Below are 20,503 nucleotides of genomic sequence, written 5' to 3' on the forward strand. Positions count from 1 at the left end.
AACAAAACACAATTACCCTATTAGTAAATCTGACCCTGGTGAGAGTCACAAATGGTAGCCCTAAGCTTGGCCAGCCATCTAGATGCCTGGAATTAAACATAAAGAATCCTAGGCGGGTAAAATTATAACAGTTCTCCATTATTAGAGAATCATTAGAGCCCTGTAGATACTGGGTACACAGTGTTCAGGTGTCTGTGTCTGCATATGTGTTATATAAATGTAAAAATAGATATAAATAGTAAGTTCTGAGTTCCTATAGAATAACATTGGCTCCTTAAATCCAAATCTCTCCACACTTCCTCCAAAAAGAAATTCAAGTCAACAAGTAGAGCAAATAAAACCACACAAAAGCCACTTGAGTAGCAAAACTAGGAGACAGATCATTCTACACACTTCAGATTACACATAAATAAAGAAATAAGCACCCAAAGGAAGTAGAGCTAGGTGTATAGCCTATGCGAGGGCCAAGAGTCAGACAAAGACTAAATAGAAAAGAATATATGAGAGCTGGGGCCTAGAAATGGCTGATGTAATAATAAAACTCCCATTATAAAGAAGTCCGATGCTTGCTGGACAGCTACTGAGAACAGATCTCAGACCGGATATTTGAAAACATTGGCTACTGAAAATTGAAAGGGTTGTGCTTTAAAGCACACAGAACTAGAGTTGGTAGACTTGGTAAGGCACAAATTCTGAAGGTAGTGGGTGCACTGACTTAGAAGGATTGTCCCTTGGAGTCTTGATGGTGATGGGAAAGAAGGGAGCAAGAGGAAAAATTGCAAGATCCTGCAGAAATGAAAGTGAATTACAAAATTATGAGATATCCTAAACTCCCTGTCCAAAAGCCACCACTGCTTAAAAATACTGGACTTTAATAACAACTATAAGAAACATAGTAACCTGGGAAACCACCCAAAACTCCTATCTGCATCCAACTCTCCTTGCTGATCCAAGAAAATAAAATATTTCAGAATGAACATAAAAAGGCAGACAACATCCATACAAAGTTCTATAAAAAGAAAACAGAAAATAAGAATCATTTCAGCTGATGAAAAACCTCTCCAAATACCCACCCTCAAAGCAGAAGAAAACTTCAACAAAAACATCTCACTTAAGTATCCTTACACAAACATTTTAAGATATGAAAAAGATAGTCAAATGATAAATTTTAAAACTCAGAACAAAATGTGTGAAAGAAAGATGCAAAATGAGGGTTCTCTGAATTCAGGAAATAAATTTAAGAAAAAGACAAGGCTACATGAATGGTGACCAAGAAAGAAAAGATTTGAAAATATAATGAGATGCAATGAGGAAGGTCACTAGAATAGTGAAGACAATGAAGTTGAAATAAAGAAGTAAAAGAGATCAGAGAAAATCATTGATATAGAAGATCAGCAAAGAAATCCAGAGTACAAATAACTGTAGTTTCCAATGGAGAAAAATAAACAATGAAATAGAATATTTAAAACTATAATCAGAGAAAACTTTCCAGAGATAGAAGACCTGATTGCAAATATTCAAGGGAAAAAGTGAAAGGACCTTGTAAAGCTGATTCAAAACAGTTAATTCCAAGTTGCATTTCAGTAAAAATAGTAGACTTTAATGATAAGGAAAAAATAATAATAAAAAATATAATGGTCACTGAAGCAGGAAGGGTCATTTACAAAGGAAAGAAAAATCAGGTTGGCATCATCTAAAGTGGCATCTTGACAACAGAGAACAGACAAAGTGAAGTAGAGTAGAGCAACATTTTCAAATAACTCAACAAAGGAAGAGTGTGGCAAGGCCTTTATTCAAACAAGTCATCTTTCAATTATTAAGGGCATAGAAAAACAGTTTTAAACATTCAAGAATGCAGAGAATATTGTACTCAAGTCCTCATAGACTTGGAGTCAGCAAACTTTCTGTAAATGACTAGATAGTAAATATTTTAAGCTTTGTACACCATAAAATCTGTCACAACTCTTCAACTTATAACCAAAAGCAGCCATAGACAATATGTAAACAAATGACTGCGACTATGTTCCAATAAAATTTTATTTATGGACACTGAACTTTGAATTTCATAAAATTTTCACGTGCCCTGAAGTACTGTTATTCTTTTGACTTTTTTTTTCAATCGTCTAAAAATGTAAAAGCCATTCTTAACTCATAGGTCATACAAAACAGGCAGTGGCCAGTTGGGCCAAGGGTTATAGTCTGTTGACTTACAATTTAGAGAATAAGCTTTATCCAACTAAGTGATGTTGAGGGAAACTTTGGCAAAAGGACTCTGGTGAGCTTTAGATCTGCTTAATTGTAGATTTAAGATTAAAACAAAGGTAGAGACAAAGGTGGGAAAATAGTACATGAAAATAGTATGTAAATGTTATGTATTTTGACAAAGTAGTAATACTGCAGCTAAAACTGAGAGGAGAAAAGGAAAGGGGAAAATAAAATAAACTCACTGATTGCCACATAGAGGGTCAAAAAATAAAATTTCAAGCTGACAAGCCAAATAGTAGATCAAGCAAGCAGAAGAGGATCAAGGGTGTTATAAAAGCTAGTAGCTTAAAGGTAAGCAATGGAAGGAAAATATAAATCTTCTAAAATACCCAAAAAATTTTTAAAACCAAAGAAAACAAACTCCATATAGAAATATAATGAAATTAACATGATACTGTAAATATAACACAAAATAATATGCAAGAGCTGAGACCAGACATACTTGTCACATCAATAAATGTAAATGGATTTAACTCACCTATTAAAAGGAAGACATTATCAAAATAGCTCACAAAGCCATGCCTAAGTCTATACTGTTTCCAAGAGACACACCTGAAATAATAGGAGCCAGAAATGGCCAAAAATTAAAGGGTAGGCAAAGGGTTTACCAAGTAAATAGAAGCAGTAAGAAAGCAAAGCTTATTATCTTCATATCAGGCAAAGCAGAACTCAGAGTAAACACAATTGAACACAACAAACGGGATACTCTATGAAAAGCAATGACTATCTAGGCACAAATAACCTAATAATCACCTTTATAAAGCAGAAACTACAAGAGAGGCAACAAGAAATAAACAAAAAACAACTAGTAATAGGAAATCTTAACCCCACTCTCTGTTAAAGACAGGTCCCAGGGACAGAAACTTAGTATTTAGAAGACCTAAAAAGCAAATCAATCAGATGCTATGGTTACATATTGAACTTAACACCCTGATAATAGAGAATATACCTTCTTCTCTAAGTGCTTACAGAACATTCACAAAATGTGATCATATAGTAAGTCTGAATAGCAGTCTCAATGAGTTTCAAAAAGTAGAAATAATACAAACCTCATTCCCAGATCACAGTAAAATGAAATGAGAGATTAAAATGAGAACATTTTTAAAAGAGAAAAGCCCTTCCACCTGAAAATTTTTAAAATTTTAAACAAATCTTGTGTGAAAGGGGAAATAAAACCTAAAATTACAAAATTTCCTAAGAAATAATAACAAACATGCCATATGTCAAAATGTATAGGATGCAGCTGAGTCATTTATAAGAGGAAAATTCATATCAATAAAAATAAAAGTATGACTGTAAAGCTTAAAAAGCAATAAAATAGAAGCACAAGAAAGAAATAATAAAGTAGACATGAATGAGGTAGAGTACAGAAATAATAGAAAAACAAAGTGTTAAAAATCTACAAATAGGCAGACTAATGGGTACCTTAGACCAACAGAAAAGGATTAAACCTATGCAAAATAAGAAATGAGGGACAGTAACCATTGAAACGGGAGGAAATTTTAAAAACTGGTAAGTGGCTACTTGGCATGCACCTCCATCACGGGGGTTGTTTCATTTCATATACCTGTCAGCAATGTGTGAAAATGCTTCTGTGTCTATTAGCCTACCAGCGGGGCACTGTAAGCTTTTGAATCGTTGTCAATCAGAGAGGCCAGAAAGGGCATCCCAGTGTAGTTTTATTTTATATTGCTCTCATTATGAGTGAAGCTGAATATCTTTTCATACATTTAAGGATCTTTTCTGTGAACTGTATGTTCTTGTCTGTTGTCCATTTTTCTACTGGTTTTTTGGGCCCTCTTGGTCTCAGATTTTAAGAGTTCTTTCTGTTTTAGGAAGATTCCCCCTTTTTGAATACAGAAGTCTGTACACCCTCAGAAGGACATAGTCTAAACAAAAAAACAAACTTTGAACTTTGCTTAGTAGGTTTAGTTCTGGTGGTGGCATGGGTGTAGTAATGTTGATCCCATTTTGTGTGTTTTGTAAGATCAGCAAACGAGAAAATACCTTGATGGTATTGAGAACAGGGTTCACTGTGTGAAAAAGAAAGTAAGGATATGAAATGGGGGAGCAGAAGAACTCTGTGGTGTTAGAGTAGGGATGTAGATATGAACTCATTGTTTTTAGAATGCATGTATGTGTACAGGTATATGTATGTGTGCATATATATACATATATGTATGTATATACATGTACACATACATGTTAACAAGCAGGTGATAAAATCTTAAAGTTTTGTTCTATGTGTGTATATCCTTCTGTCCTCTTAAAGGACTTAACAATGACACCTCATTAAGAATGAACATATTTTATACCCAAACTTTGGTTTCTAAATACTTTTTTCCCTGAAAGCTCCTTGAGGAGATGGCTGTTTCTAAGGTCTGTGGCAGAGAAAGAAATGCAAGGTAAATGTGAGACATCTTGTGTTAGAAAGCAAGGAAGTGATCACATGTCAAAATCAGACAGAAGACAGTCTGAAGGGGCTCCCGCTGGCAAAATTCGTGCGTCAGAGAGAACGATGGTAATGGAATATACATTGAACAACTACAAAAAAGAGCCCGTGAGTCTATTGTAATACAAAAAAAAAGTGGGTACTTAATTTCTAGAAATAGACATGAGTTGTACCTTAACTCTCATAGGTCCCTTTATGCATAGTCATACTATCTTTCAAATTAGGTATTATTATTATTTGAGGGAACTGACACTCAGAAGGGGTAAGCAGTTGCCCCAAATTGTACTGCTAGTCAGTCAGTGGGAGAGCCATCACTCTTCATGTCTGCTTAACTTTTCAACAAGACCCTGTGCCCTCCCTTATTACACTAAGTAGCCTCTAAAACTGAGCTCATTTAATAAATGCTGCTTACAACCGCTTTGTGAACAATTTTCTTGATTTCTTAATATTTTTCTACAACATTATTTTTAATGGCAACATCATCTTTTATTGTGTAGATACAGTCATTGATTTAACCAATCCCTGTCAGCTGGACATTGAAGTACATTTTACTATCTTGCTAATATATATAACCTCATGTTGAGCATGATTGGTTTTTTTCAATTTATCAACTAGTGTATTTTCCACAAATGACAGAATTTGTTGTGAATATAGCTGAATTTGTTCTATAGCTGAAGTGGCACTGTATCCATAGACAAGTGTACATGCCCACAAGCCTCAAAATCATACCACAGCAGTATTGAGCATGGTTGTTTTTAAATATGTTCGAACCTTTTCTTAGTATGGATTTCTAAATGTGGAATTCTGGATCAAATGCTTAAAAACCTTTCCAACACTGTATACATATTGCCAGTTTGTCCAAACGTTTTGCAACACTCTACACTCATTGCAACAGGACGTGACAGTGCTCATATCTCTGAACCCTTGAAAACTTTTGACATCATCACTTACAAAAAAGAAAAGAAAAATGCCATTTTGCTAGGCAAAATGATATTTTAGTGTTTTAACTTGTTGCATTCATAAATTACCACTATGGCTGGACATTTGAAACTGTCATTGCTCCCTTGGATTTCTTCTTTTGCAAATTGCTTATTGGTGACGCCTTTTGCCCATGTTTCTCCTAGAGGGTTCAGTGGATATTTACTGATTTGTAAGAATTTTTATATATTAAGGATTTTAACATAAACCACATATTTTAATATTGGATAATAAAGAATCAAAATTAACAGCTTTAAAACATGGGGAAAAAATAAAAACTGAGAGACTGCCATATTCTTTTTGCATATCTCCTGACATTCTGGCAAGGTATTTAAGGAAATATTAAGAAAAAATTTAGACCCTTTTTTAGGGATTATATGAAGTTCAGTTAACTTAAGCACAGTCTATCTTTTCTTTAAAACACAACTTGAATCTGTTTCAAAAACAGAAAACACGCCTTTGGACAACAAAGTGATTAATTTTAACAGAAGTGTTCAAAAGGTTGAGAGAAAAAAAAGAGAAGAGATTGTGAAACCAGTAGAAAATATATGGCATATACATGACTTCAGTTTCATGTGACCCACTAATCCAATAAAATAAAGAGTCCATGTGAAAAATTATTCTACTGGTAGTCATGTATTTTGAATTGATGTAGGGTTATTATAGAGCTTCCAGTGCTCTCCTACGCACTCACCTGAGATGAGTGGACAAAATCAGTTTCAATAATCAGTCTGTGGGCAAACAGCCAAGTTTTCCTCTATGCAAAGGCAACTGGTCGGCATAAAAACTTAACCTATAACATTGGCCTCATTAGCCCAATATTCCAGCCAGATCATTTCAGTGCTAAATGTCATCAAATAGAGGAAACAGACCACATCTTCTCACAGTCCTGAATAAGAGGGGAGCTAGTCTCTGTGTGTCCTAGGGTGAAACACTTTCTCTCTCCAGCCTGTAGTTTCCTCTTCTGTGAAATGAGGAGATTGAACCAAGTGGTTGATCTGTGGTCTTTTCTTTTTCCCAAATAAGCTTTTAATGTTAGAACATTTTTAGATTTACAGAAAAGGTGGGAAGACAGTACAGAGATTTCCCATATGCCCCTCATCTGATTTCTGCTATTTTTAACATCCTAGAACACCATGGTGCATTTGTTACACCTAAGAAACCAACATTGGTAACTCCTATTAACTGAACTTGGCATTGGATCTGTATTTCACCATTTCTTCCCCACGTCCTTTTTCTGTTCAGGATCCCATGCAGGATAGGCTATTATGTAAAATGTCATATCTCCCCAGCCTCTTCTAGTATGTGACAGTTTCCTGTCTTAGATGACCTTGACAACTTTGAGTGGCATTAGTCTGGTTTTTCTCAGATAGTCCTTCATTTTGAGTTTTGCTGATGTTCTCATGTTTAGACTGGAGTTACGGGTTTGGAGGCAGAAGGCCACAGAAGAGCCATTACCATCACATCAAGCATTCATGCTATCATGTACATGCTGTCACTGATGAGGTTAACATGATTACTCAGCTGAGGCAGTGTTTGCCAGGTTTCTCTACTGTAAAGACACTGGCTCCCCCTTTTCTAAACCATGCCCTACTAGTCTGTCCTCTTTTTGAGTCCTAAAATACCATGATTTATTCCCTTACCCGCACAGATCAATTCACTAGAGTTGAATACATCACCCAGGAATGCATACTTGTGCTGGGTAACTCAGCTGAAAATTTTCTTGGGACCCATTTCATACTATACAGCTATGTGAGAATTCTGTTATGTGTCATAAAATGAGACTCTAATGGCTTTCTGCTAATCTTTGTAGAAAGTGCACGGTACTAAGAAATAATGTCAATTTTACAAATTTTAGGGATGTTCTAACTTCCAGAAACCTTTTACCAAGATAACCCCAAATCTACAACTTCCCAACCCCATGATCATGATGATGGAGTTAAGGAAATGAGTACTTGGGGGACATTGGCGGGGATAAGGAGAAAAATGAATGTCTGTTCTAAATTAAGTCAAGGATTTGGAATTACGAAATTAGGTGAGGTTTGGGGTTTCTTTTTGTTTTATTCTGCCATACTGTGTGAAGATGGCAGCTGAAGTTCTCTGAAGATCCAAGTCCCTCTACATTGCCCTCTCTAGTAAAACACAGCTAGGCAAACCTCTAGGGCAGGAAAGCAGAGGATGCCATGGGCAATGAGCTTTTCTGCCTTTCTCCACTTCCAAGCTGGTTTTTGGAAAGGCTAGCTTAAGGGGAGAGTTAACAAGGCTTACCAATAATGGTTGACATTATTGAGTATTTATTATGTGCCATGCATTTTTCTAGGTACCTAACATGTACTGACTCATAAGGTCCTCAAAAGAATCCTACGAGGAAGGTGCTATCATTCGGCACATGTTATGATGAGGAGACTGAGACACAGAGATTAAGTACTTTGCCCAAGGTCACTGCTACTAACTGTAGCAGAACTAGGATTTGAGACAAGACTCCTTGGCTCCAGAGTCCCTAGTCTTTCACTAGAACTAGTTACAGAGCCTCCCTTCCCCAAGTTTCCTTTGTTTTAGAGATATATAGTTGATTTAGATAACTGACCATTTGGCCAGTTGTTTTTCTGATCCTGTGCTTGAATTCCTGCTCTTATCTTTTAAATTCATCAATAAGGCATACACCATGAAACCTTAGATGCCCCACCCATAACCCCAGTAAAAACAGAACCCCAACCCCCATCTGTCCCCTCTCTCTCTTCTTTCTCCACAACTTCTGTGGCTACAGTCATGCCATTTAACCTGCAGGCTCTTAACTACCATGTGACAACTGCCTCCCTTTAGATAGAGTGGCAGCTCCAGGAGGGCAGCCGTTCTTGTAACCAAGCCATTACTCTTTTACCCTCGGGCCTAAGACAGTCTCTAATACATAGTAATCAGCCAACCAATAATAAGAGCACCAAAGGAGGAGAAGGTGTGGGGGTGCTGGTAATGAATCAAGCCCAAACACTGGTGATTCTCCCAGAGGAACACTGTCGTGGTGCCACCTCAGACAACCCAGAACTAACTGCATCACTGTAATCTCTGCCTCATTCTCTGTAGCTCCCCATCCGATCAAATCTCCTAAGGCAGCGAAGAAGGCCCAGTACCTACCCAGCTGTATTTTCTACCACTCATCCATTTTCCATCTTCTGTATTTTATCTCCTGACTCCCAATTTCATATAAGCCCTGCTCTGTCATGGTAACTGAATAATCCAGTAATGGGAAAGCTTTCTAAAATCTCAAAATCAAAAAGTTGCAGAAGAACACATACCATGCATCTGTGACTAAGACAACATGATGCTAAATCAGAAAAGCGAATTTCAAAGCATCAGCTAGCAGGGGCTAATGTTATAAATCAGTGACTACATTTCCAGTTTTAAGATTTAAATACATAATAGGGCTAACAAAAGGAGGAAAGAGCTTCTGTTCAGGTCTATTTCTCATTTTCCATAGTCACCAGTTTTATTTGGATCCTTTTAAAAGAGAGTGGATATTATTACCAATAAGCACTCAAACCAGGAAAGAGGGTGAGAGACTGTTTAGGAATCTAAAAGACTTCCATATCAATAAGGAAGTAATAGGCAGTGATTTGGACTATAGTGAAAGAGGGAATTCATTGACCAGAAAATGAAGCAAAATGGGGAAGAAAAAGGAAATTGTTAAGAAAAATGAAAAGTGCTGATTCCTGGCTAAATTGATATTTTTGCTGCATTCTTCATTAAGATGGGGTGTGGGTTTTTTTTGGAAAAAATGTATCCCAACATTATGCTGCTTATTCCTCTTGACTTCACAAAGCAAATAATAATGCAAAAGTAAGTAAGATTTGAGTGATGAAGATCACTTATGGTGCTGTGACTTGAGATGAAAACACTAAATAATTGTGTCTGTCTGATAAGGAATACACAGATGGGCCCGTTATGCAACTGCAAATGGAGATCATATATTAAACCTGTGATAAGACACCCAAATAGATGTGTTATTTATAAATATTGCTGCAGCCGTGGAATGGAAAATATAAAATACATAGTAAATGAAAGTTTTAAGATAATATAATATAGAACTGGGATATTAAAATGATTTATTACCTTGATAGAATCTTTTCTAGCCTCAATATTGGATAATACCAAGGCTGTGCTAAGGGGGAAAAACACGCTATGCTACAATGGAGAAAAATGTTCAAATTCATATATGTGGAGCAACAAGAAAGGTGTCGTGGTTGCCTCTCTTGTCCTGTCTCAATCTTTTCTTTAGTTGACATGTTATTTTACCATTTCACTGTGACGGACTTGCAAAATGTGTTATGTAAATGTGTTCAAGTTAAAATGTTTTTTTTTTTGCTTCATTTTTTTAAATTAGTGAAGTTCTTTCTTTCAAAGGAAATTCTACCCATAGCCAACACAACCACTTTTCAGGCTCTCAAAGCCATATTGACTCCATTCAAATTGCTTTGAAAAGGAACATTTAAGTGTGTTTTATTTATGTTCATGATGTAGTGCAAGCACAGATAATGTTTTTAGTAGAAAATGTATATGTATAACCCTAGAAAAAAAGAGAAAACTTGAATGAAACTGCTGAGGCAAAAGTAAGATACCATAAATAAACACGCATTACTTCCTTTATTTAGTTCTTGAAAAATGCTTCTCTGAACACTAATGGTTTTCAATCCTGCGTGTAATCTGGTTATTACCAGGATAAAACCGAGATCTGAAGGTAATTTATCAAAGGGCTGTAGTTCACTCGTATACCAATCTGATGTTTAATATAATGAAAATGGGATTTATTTTAAGATGGAAAGATAGCCTGGTTTCTGTAATGTTAGCAGTCACTGCATTTAATTCAAGTAGCATTTATTTTTGCAGTGATGTTCCTTATTGTGGACGCATCTAGCTTCATACGATGTCCACTGAAGTACCAGGTCTGGTGCGATTGCTTCCTATAGGGCTTAACTTGAAAGCCTGAAGTCATCAGGGGTTACCATCTGGGTAATGTAGTCGGTATACTTTTCAGGAAGGGACCTGTCCGACATAAAAGTAGATCTGTACCTTTGACAAGCTTTGGAAGTAAAGTACAAAAGCAGTAGCATTCCTTAGCCTGAAGGCACATGAAGCAAGATCTGTAAGGGAACTGGTGGGGGAAAAAAAAATCACTGACAAAGAGGAATAACAAATTTTCTTGAAAAATATCACATATGCTTTTGTCTTGGCATGATTTAAAGCTCATGGCATCATCTGTAATGTGCAGGATTGAATTTCTGAGACAGAGTTCAAACTTGATAAACAGGTTTATTTATAATTAGAAAATAGCACCAAAACTTCAACTTCTCGCAACAAATAAATACAGCATCCTTAGCTGCCCATGTGTGCATTTGGAGATGCAAGATGAATTCCTTGAAAGCAAAGTTGTATTTGCCTTACAAATATTGCAATTTCAAGGTTTACTTGTGTTTTTATTGTCAAATCCCTCTTACCTTGTTACTATTAAGCAGATCTGAATTTTATGTGTTTGAATATTATGTGTAAGAGAGTGGACACAAAACATCAAAAGATACAGACTAAGATGGAAGGTTTCATGTCTCCTAATACTAGCATTATAAAGAGATTCTAATAAATTTAAATGCCTGAAAAGAATTTTTCCTATTTACATATTTTTTTATTTAGACATTTTACGGATAATTTTTTACGCCAATAGATTTCTAACTATATCTTTGGAGCTTTTGGGCAAGGCTTTTGGACCCACCCCCCCAATCCCTTTCATTCAAAAGAATTCTGTTTTATCTGCCTTATGTGTTTAGGGATTATTCATATTTAATTGCTAGATTGTTCTGCTGCTTTAAAAATGTTCTGTAAAGCTCTATTTTTAGACAAAAATAGTAATAAAAGATAGAATAAAACAACACATCTATCCACTCAGCTTTTAAAAAGGTTTGTTGAACTAGTATTTTTTTATTATATAACATATATGAATATATTATCATTGTAAAGATTCTAACAATACTATGAAAATGTTGAAGGTCCCCCTGTTCCCCACTCTAAAGGTCAATAGTTTGGTATTAATCCTTCCAGTTCTCTTTCTATGTATTTACATGTATAGAGATATATATAAATTTTTTTTTTTACTTAAATAGGATTATCAGATATGCATTGTTCTACAGTCTTTTTTACACAAAACTTCAGAGCATTTTTTCATGTCAATACATATGGGTCATCCAGTGGTGTGCTGATAAACGTTTAACAGCCAGCTCTCTGGGCAAAAATCGCCTTGATTCCCACCATTTGCTGACTCCCGAAGTGTTAATACACTCACCATGGACGATTTCAACTACCAACATGAAATCACGGAAGGTGGATTTGGGAAGATATGTGCATAGTTGGTGCTTGAAAAGTAGTACAAGCTGCATCAATGCACGACTGCATCAGTCCTTTTCCCCTTTGTTTAGCATTTTCTTTTTAAATAAATTTAGACTAACAGAAACAATTAAAAATGTAGCACAGGATTCCTGTATACCTGTCACTCAACTTCCACCGATATTAACATCTTGCATAATCACAGCATAATTGTTAAAAGTAAGAAATTAACATTAGCATGACTCAGAGTTTAGTTGCGATTTCTCCAGTTTTCCATTACTTCTTTTTTTTTTCTGTTCCAGGATCTTATCTAGGATCCCTGATTGAATTTAATTGTCATGTCTCCCTAGTTTCCTCCAATCAGAGAGTTTCTCAGTATCAGTCTTATTACTTCTTACATAGGATTTCATAGTGTGGGTGTACCACTCCCCAATACATGGATATACTGGTGTCCTATATATTTTTTATTATATTAACAAAGTCATTATGTTAACAATGCTATATTGAATTTCCTCGTACATGCACCTTTATGTGATTATTGCTTTAGTACAGATTCCTAGAAGTAGAATTCCTTGGTCAAGGAATATTCTCAACCCAAATATTGATAGGTATCACAAAATTGCTTTCCAAAGCCACTTTACCACTTTACAGTCCTATCGGCAGTGTGTAACGGGAGTATTTCCTGCCTAATAGGCACTGAGTTAGGTGCCAGGATAAAAAGATGAAGAAGATGTGATGCCTGCCCTTCAAGTGCTTGATAATGATGGAGCAAATATTTAAATAGATATGTTAAATCTAACATGGTAGGTTCTGTGGTAGGGTGTTGAAAGAGAAGCACCATATCTCTTTGTGAAATATTCTAGATAGTCAAGATTCACACTGTCCAATAGAAATATAATGCAAATCACAAATGTAATTTAAAATTTTCTAGTAGCCACATTAAAAGGGGTTTTAAAAAAGTACAGAAACAGAATTAATTTAAATAAAATGTTCATTTAATTGAACATATGTCCAGAATATCACTTCAACATGTAATCAATATAAAAATTACTAATCGGATATTTAACATTCTTTCTTTTATACTGAGTTTCTGATTCTGACTAGCCACATTTCAAGTGCTTGATAGACACACGGCAAGCAGCTGCCACATTGGACAGTCCGTACCTACAGCATTCATTCAGCATGTATTTCCTACATCTACTTGTGAAACATTCCTATGGTTTCTCTCTAATAAGTGAATATTTGCCTTTTGAAGGGGAATTGAATGGGGAAGCATTATCAGTTATAAATAATACTAGAGACCATCAAGCTTACTTAAGAGAAACAGACCAACATCCTAACAGAGCATGCAGAGAAATACCTGCAGAGAAACTTGGAAGTATCAGCCTATAGAAATAATCCATGTTGAGAAGAGCTCCTTCTCATGAAATCAGCCTGCCTTGAGATGCTTGATTGAGTTTGGCAATTGGAGACAGTGAGATACTCCATTTGTTACTTAACTTTGTAATAAATTTATAATTTCAGAGCATAGCTCTTTGCAATTGAATAAAACAAGAAGGATAATAATTATAAAATGTACAGGGCTCGGCACTAGGGAACATTTGTTAGGAGGGCATTAGGGACTGCCATTCTTAATCAGCTGAAAAGGCATTACTCCTGGAATACCTAAATAGGCATACACATTCTGTCCAACCATTAAATTTCAGTGAAGTGCAAATCATGGGACTAATACTCCCTGGGAGATCTCAGTAATGTCCATCTCTGCTCATTAAGGATGGACATTTTTATGTGTGTCTTTTGGAAAACTAAATTTGACTTTGTTTGGAGTCAGGGGTACTTATATATTGGATCCACTCACTATAACCAACGATGCTCATTTGGAGGTAAACGTTTTGGTGTGATTTTAGTTTTATCACTTCCCATTCACTTGTAAGGTTTACTGGTGAGCGGTTTGTGAGGTTGGTTAGAGCACAGCAGTTAACAGGATTGTAGAGCCAACCCTTCTGTTATGAGTTTGCCTACCACTCTTCTCCTTCCTACTGAGCTCCGGTCACACTGGGCTCTTTAGTGTTCTCACACATTTCATACAAGACTTCAGGGCCTTGTGTCATTGCTGTTCTTTCCTCAAACTGAATATTCATAGGGTTTCCTTCTTTCAAATCTTCGTTCAAATATTACCTCCTCCAAGAGGCCTTTTCTGTCTACTCTTATTTTTTTCTTCATAGCATTTATAACTCTGACATTATTTCATTTATTTGTTTCTTTGTTTCCATATGACTCTATTATGTGAATTATATGTTTATCCATTGTCTGCCTGTCTTAACCTACTACCCTTTCATATGAGTTCTGGGAAAGTAGAGATTTTTATTTTATTTTATTCACTGCTGTAAACTTAGAAAAACAGTGTCTGGCACAAAGTAGACACTCAAAAAATATTTGTTGAATTCCTATATGAATATAACTTAATACTGCCCTGTTTTTTCATAACCATTTATGCCCCTAATTTATCCAGTTGGCTCGTATGTTTATACTTGCTCTGGGGGACTAAAGAGTGTGGCTATTAACACATAGTATAGATATGGATGGAGATCCTTTAAAAGTTAAGGACTCTGTACCTTCTTCATCCTACACCCAAGGCTGATATGCAAGCAGCATGTCCTAGTTACGCTATATTGGTTGTTTATATCTGATTTCCATATGAGTCAGCTGGTGCTTATGCTCTGGTGGCTGTTAAATATTTTTATTACCTTTTATTCCCAGCATTCCCAGTGTGCCCAGCATAGGCTTTGAAAATATTTGTTGACTGAACCAATAAATACATCCCCATGGTAGAAGTACTGCCAATATCTTTCTAGTGGTGTGTTGGTACTTTCCAAAGGTCAACATAATTTTACTGATTGGTGTTAGTGTGAACAAAGTATTTATTTCTAATAGAACTCAAACCCTGGAGTTAGTTACCTCAGTCTACCCTGCGTATAACTTTTCACTTTCTTTCACAACTCAGCGTATGCAAGTTCTGGAAAAGACCAGTAGCCTTGCTGTGGTCCCCACAGTCTATAGCAAATAAGTTAACTTTCATTATATATTCATAGAAATATGCATTACAGTTTGTTGCCTGGAAAAGACACAGAAAACTCAAACAACTGTAAAGCTTCACCACCCTCAAAGGGTTTTCTACTAAATGTGCCCTCACCCTTCTTTAGCTGTCTTGATTGGCTAGAAGCAGTCCATTCCATTTGATGGTGACAAATTAATCCTTGCCTTGTTATTTTGAAATGAATCTCAGCACATGCAATGTCTGTCTCATTTTTGAGTGCCCTCAGGAAACTGGCTTAACTTAATGTATATGAAATATCCCCCTTGATCTTCAAAATGAGAACTACTTGCCTTTTGTCCTTATGGCCAGCCTAATTTCACAAAAGCAACTGAACCAAGGGAGTCAAACCCATTCTCAGTATAGCTTTTAATGTTCATCATATTCAAATTATTTGTGGGACAGAGTAGACCAAATTTTCTATGAAACTGATAAACACCTTTAACTGGAGCAAATAGGCACCAACTAAACCAACCATGTGAGTCTTTTGGCAAGGAAATCTCAGAGACGTCACTAATACAGCTTTATTAGCATGCCATACCGTACTTTCTCAGTATCATTTGAGTTTCAACTGTTTCCAATAATTGCAAGAGAAGTTCGTCAGGCAGCACTGGCCTTAATCCAAAGAAAATGGTAGAAACTAATTAAATGCTTGGAAGTTTTAAGGGCAAATTAGAAGGTAGGTGTTAGAAATCGCTTTAGCTCCAACTGAAAGTGGATGAATGATTTTTAAATAGGCTATCTGGCTAGCTTTCCTGTTCTTGGTCACAATCCATATACTATATATGAGTAGTAGACATAAAATTAGCCCCTTTCAGTCTGCCTAGGAAAGAAAGAAAAAACTATGAGATGGCTTATGAATGATCCACTTTTTCCCCCCTTTTGTTAAGATTTGGTTGAAGTTTCAAGTTGCAATGAGAAAACAAATATAAGGATTTCCCCAGCTTCTGTCATAGGTCCTTTCTCCTAACATTCTCTTCCTTCACTCTCACAACTTCAACTGTTGCCTGTATGCATATGTGATTCTGAGTCTGGTTCTAATCTTTATAATTTTCCAGAACTTCAAACCTCCAAACATCCTGTGCTGAACATGACTATTAGGATAGCTCATCAGTTCCACCCTGCCCCAAACCAACTAGTCATCATTCAACAAACACGTATGCAGCACCAGCTATTTGTAGCTTAGTGCTGGGTTAAGTACAGAATTCCCTAACTCTATTCATGGTTCCCTGTGATTTCAGTAGTCAGACTCTCAACCTTAACAACTTTGAATTCCTCCCTTTCCCTCACTTCTTCCTATGCCAGCCCCCTCACATCTACATATATGCACAGGCATGCAGGCATACACACATGCACACACACACAGAGGGCCTGTTGCCAAATCCTGAGATGACATTTACACAATTTCTCCTTAAGAAATTGACTTCATTTAGTATAGCATGGAGAAGGCAAGTAATGACTCTATAGCATCTTGCTACGCTGATGGACAGTGATTACAATGGGACCAGCAGCGGGGGACCTGGTAATACGGGTGAATGTTGAAACCACAATGTTGCTCATGTGAAACCTTCATAATATTGTATATCAATGATAGCTTAATTAAAAAATAAATAAATAAATAAATAAGAAATTGCCTTCATTGCATTCCCACTGCTACCACCCTAATTGAAACACTCATTATTTCTCACCTAGATTATTGCAGTGCCATCCCAATTTGTGTCCTTTCCAAATTTTTAGGCCTCCAACTCATCCTTTCTGATACTACTACAGGGTTTATCTTTCTACAAAGGGTGTCCTGAGATTGTTTATTTGCCTAAAAACCATCAGTTCTCCCCATTGCTATCAAATTAATCTTCCTAAAGAACACTAATCATGTCACACATCTGCTCAGAAAATAAAATGGTTCGCTATTGCCTAAGAAATTGAAACCAAACATCTAAGTGTGGCATTCAGTGTCCTCAAAAATATGCCCCTAATTTGCCCTTCCAGCCTTAACTTCCAGTAACGTCTATATATACATGAACTCAACCAACCCCAGTATCTCGCTCTGCCTCAAATGCACCCTATGCTTCACAAAGTCATATTTTGTTTGACCTGCTCCCTTGCGCCCACCCATTGCTGTCACCTGTCACAGCCCTACACATCCTTCAAGATCCATCTCTAATCCTACCTATGCATTAAAGCATCCCTGATAAACCAAGCCAATTTTAATCTATTGTTCCTTTAAACAGTTTATTTTTAAACAAAAATTTATTTTTCCCAAGTTCGTGAACATCATACATGTTCTATGTAAAAACCATAGACATTACAGAAGTCATAAAGAAGAAAATTAAAACTCTCCATAAGCCCCCTATACTGTTAATGTGTTGCTATATTTCCTCCCAGCCCTTTCTCACACACACACACACACACACACACACACATGCATACTATAGATCACACTATTCATACTGTTTAGTGGATGGATGTTTTTCATTTGATACATCACCAATATTTCCACGCCATTTCATAGTCTTCTGCAACACGATTTAATAGCCATGTAATCTTGTATTATTTATAATATCATTGGTTATTTCATTAATCTCCTTTTGATGAATATTTAGATTGATCATAACTTTCTACTGGTTTTTAAATATTACAATGGATGGCCTTGCAGTTTGGTACACATTCATTAATTCATAGAAATTGAATTATTGGCTCACAGGGTAAGCCAAATTTAACTTTTTTGGTAAATGGTGCCACATTGCCCTCCACAAAGGTGACTTTTTTCATACTCTCATGGAGAGTGTATGAGAGTGCCCATCTTCCTGCACATTGATCAACACTGGTATGTTTTGAGTCTTCTGACAGCAATTTGAACCTGTATCATGTCAAGTATTCCTCATTATATTATACTTATGTTATACTTGTGTAACTTCCAGCTCCTACCCTATATAGCCATCTATACCTTATACATACTACACATTCAGGAAATATTTGCTGAATCGAATTGAATCAAAGCCATAGAGAAGGTCTCCCTAGTTCTTAAAATAGCCTGTCCACCATTACTCTACAGTTTGCTGATGAAAACTAGTGTTACACGAAGGGAAATGGAAAAGGAAAGGGTCACAGTGCTGAGGAGCAGAGTCCAATCCCATTTAGTGGCTTAACCAATACTCCAACTTCTAATACTACCATTGGGATAGCTTCAGCCTCAAAATTTTAACAACTACTTAGAAGAGCAACTACATGTATGATGTAGGTATGAACTCCAAGTTGCTTGGCCTAACTAAAAGAAAACTCGTCCTGACATTGTTAGGTGCATAGGGACAGCTGGTTTAGAGACCTTCTCAGTGAGTCTGGAATAAGTTCATGTATGGCTTGTTTTCTTGCAGCAGTACATTTGTTCGGCCTGACTTGGCAGTTGCAACCAGTTGAAGGACAGCTCTATGAAAATGGAGTTAGCAAAGGGAACAGAGGCACCGAATCCATGGATACTACTTACTCTCCAATTGGAGGAAAAGTTTCCGATAAATCAGAGAAAAAAGGTACAGTGGTCAAAATGATTGATTGATTATTGATTACTTTTCTTCAAAGTCGGTCAGTAGAACCAAATCCAGGATGGTTTCACCTCACATTAAATTTCATGATTACTTGAAAGTATCTGTGTGGACAGAATAAATGCATGTCAATGTCTTGTGAAAGGAAATGTTCCTTTCTCTCGTGCCTTGAATATAAACCAATTAAACTTTTCAAATATGTAGACAATTTTGAAAATAGATAAATATTTACAGCATGGAGGTTTCAGTACAATGGAAATTGCATTTCACATATAACTACCCTGAAGCAACATGGGATTTTGATTAAGTTTCCTGTGTCCAAGCCCAGCATTTATATATAACATTTACAAAGGGTATATGGAAATTTCTTCAGTTTATAATAAGAAGAGACCTTTTATGTTTAATATAAGGGTGAATGTTTATGTCAAAGTGGGGGAACATGAATTCTTCCTTGTTGGGGAAAAGAAAAAAAGCTCTTTGAGCACTGAATTGTTAAACTTAACCAACATAAGCTTGAACTATCCGACTTATTTACAATAAATGTCCCAGTACCAACACTCCCAGCATCTTTTTCAATTGAATCATCTTAGTCTTAATATGCAAATAGTGACAATGGCTGGAAGTTTGTATTATGATTTGTCTTGAAATAGGATTCAGCACAGGGGGACTCAAGCCATGTAAACTTTCAGGATGTCAATTCTAAAAGTAGAAATTAAAAATAAAATGTATAGCCCACACTATTCCAAATATTTTCAGATCAAATAAAGCAGATGAGTGAGTAAATGAGCCATACCCTACCCTCAAGAAGCTTACAGTTATATAGGGGTGGTAAGACAGTTATATCTTTGTTCATTTGCTACAAACAAGGTATATATATATGTTTTATAGTTCTTTGTGTTTACTCCTCTTTACTTCTGTTTTTAGTGTTTTGGGGCAGGTTATTTCTGGATTTTGTTCTGTTTTGCTTGTTTGCTTTTGAAAAAGTAACTTTGCTTTGGCCTATGCTTCAGTAAAAAGTTAATGCTTAGGGTTCAGGAAAACATTATGGTTTGATCGAGCTTTTTATTCATGATGCAGTTTGCTTGACATCCTCATTCAGAAATACTGTTTCTAGCCTGGGCTGATCTTTCCCAGCAATTTCGTCGTTGCTGTTGATAGAGGCTGAGGGTAGTACAGGAGTCAGAGATGACAGAGAAAAGGGTCTCAATACACTCAGACTTGAACTTTTACTCTCTTACCCTCTCTCCTACTATTTGATTCCTTTATAACTGCAAGTGCCAAAGCCACCATTTGGTATCATATGCCTAGGTGTTTCTGCCATTCAGACTGGAAATCCTTCATGACTTATCTGTTTGAGGAAACTGAAACATGCAAGACAGCAGAGGGTTATCACCTCATTGTTGTAAGGGCATATTCTTTTTTTAATTCTAGTTCAGATCTCTATGATGTCTTTCCACAAAATTGATGAGGATGACTGACATTTATTAAATAATTACCAGGTGACAAGATTTGCTCCAAGCATCTAACATGTATTATATCATGAAGGTAACATCATAGTCTTTATTTTCCAAATAAGAAACAGACACACAGAGAGGTTAAGTAACTTGCCCAAGGTCACAGAGGTAGAAACTTGTTTGATTTCAGAGCTTTGTCTATTAACTTTTACACTACCCTGAAATTCACACATGAAACATATATGAAAACCACAAAAGACACTTTACATAATGAAAGCAAAGCCCCAGAGTCTATTTGTGATAGATTTTAGAAAAATTCTGTACACCTGTGTTTTGATGTGCTGTACCAAGTTTC

At 36.2% G+C, this 20,503-nt stretch overlaps 1 protein-coding gene across 2 annotated transcripts in view; it reads left to right on the forward strand.

Moving 5' to 3' along the window:
• Positions 1-20,503, forward strand: part of TENM1 (teneurin transmembrane protein 1) — a 735,522-nt gene that overhangs the window by 453,282 nt on the left and 261,737 nt on the right. The window contains exon 8 of one of the 2 annotated variants that reach the window (XM_036880853.2): positions 18,530-18,682. In XM_036880853.2, the coding sequence (XP_036736748.2) occupies positions 18,530-18,682 (153 nt within the window). The remainder of the gene's footprint in view (positions 1-18,529; positions 18,683-20,503) is intronic. The other variant, XM_036880855.2, reaches the window with a different exon arrangement.

Source organism: Manis pentadactyla, chromosome X, assembly GCF_030020395.1.
Source record: "Manis pentadactyla isolate mManPen7 chromosome X, mManPen7.hap1, whole genome shotgun sequence".
Lineage (NCBI taxonomy): Eukaryota > Metazoa > Chordata > Mammalia > Pholidota > Manidae > Manis > Manis pentadactyla.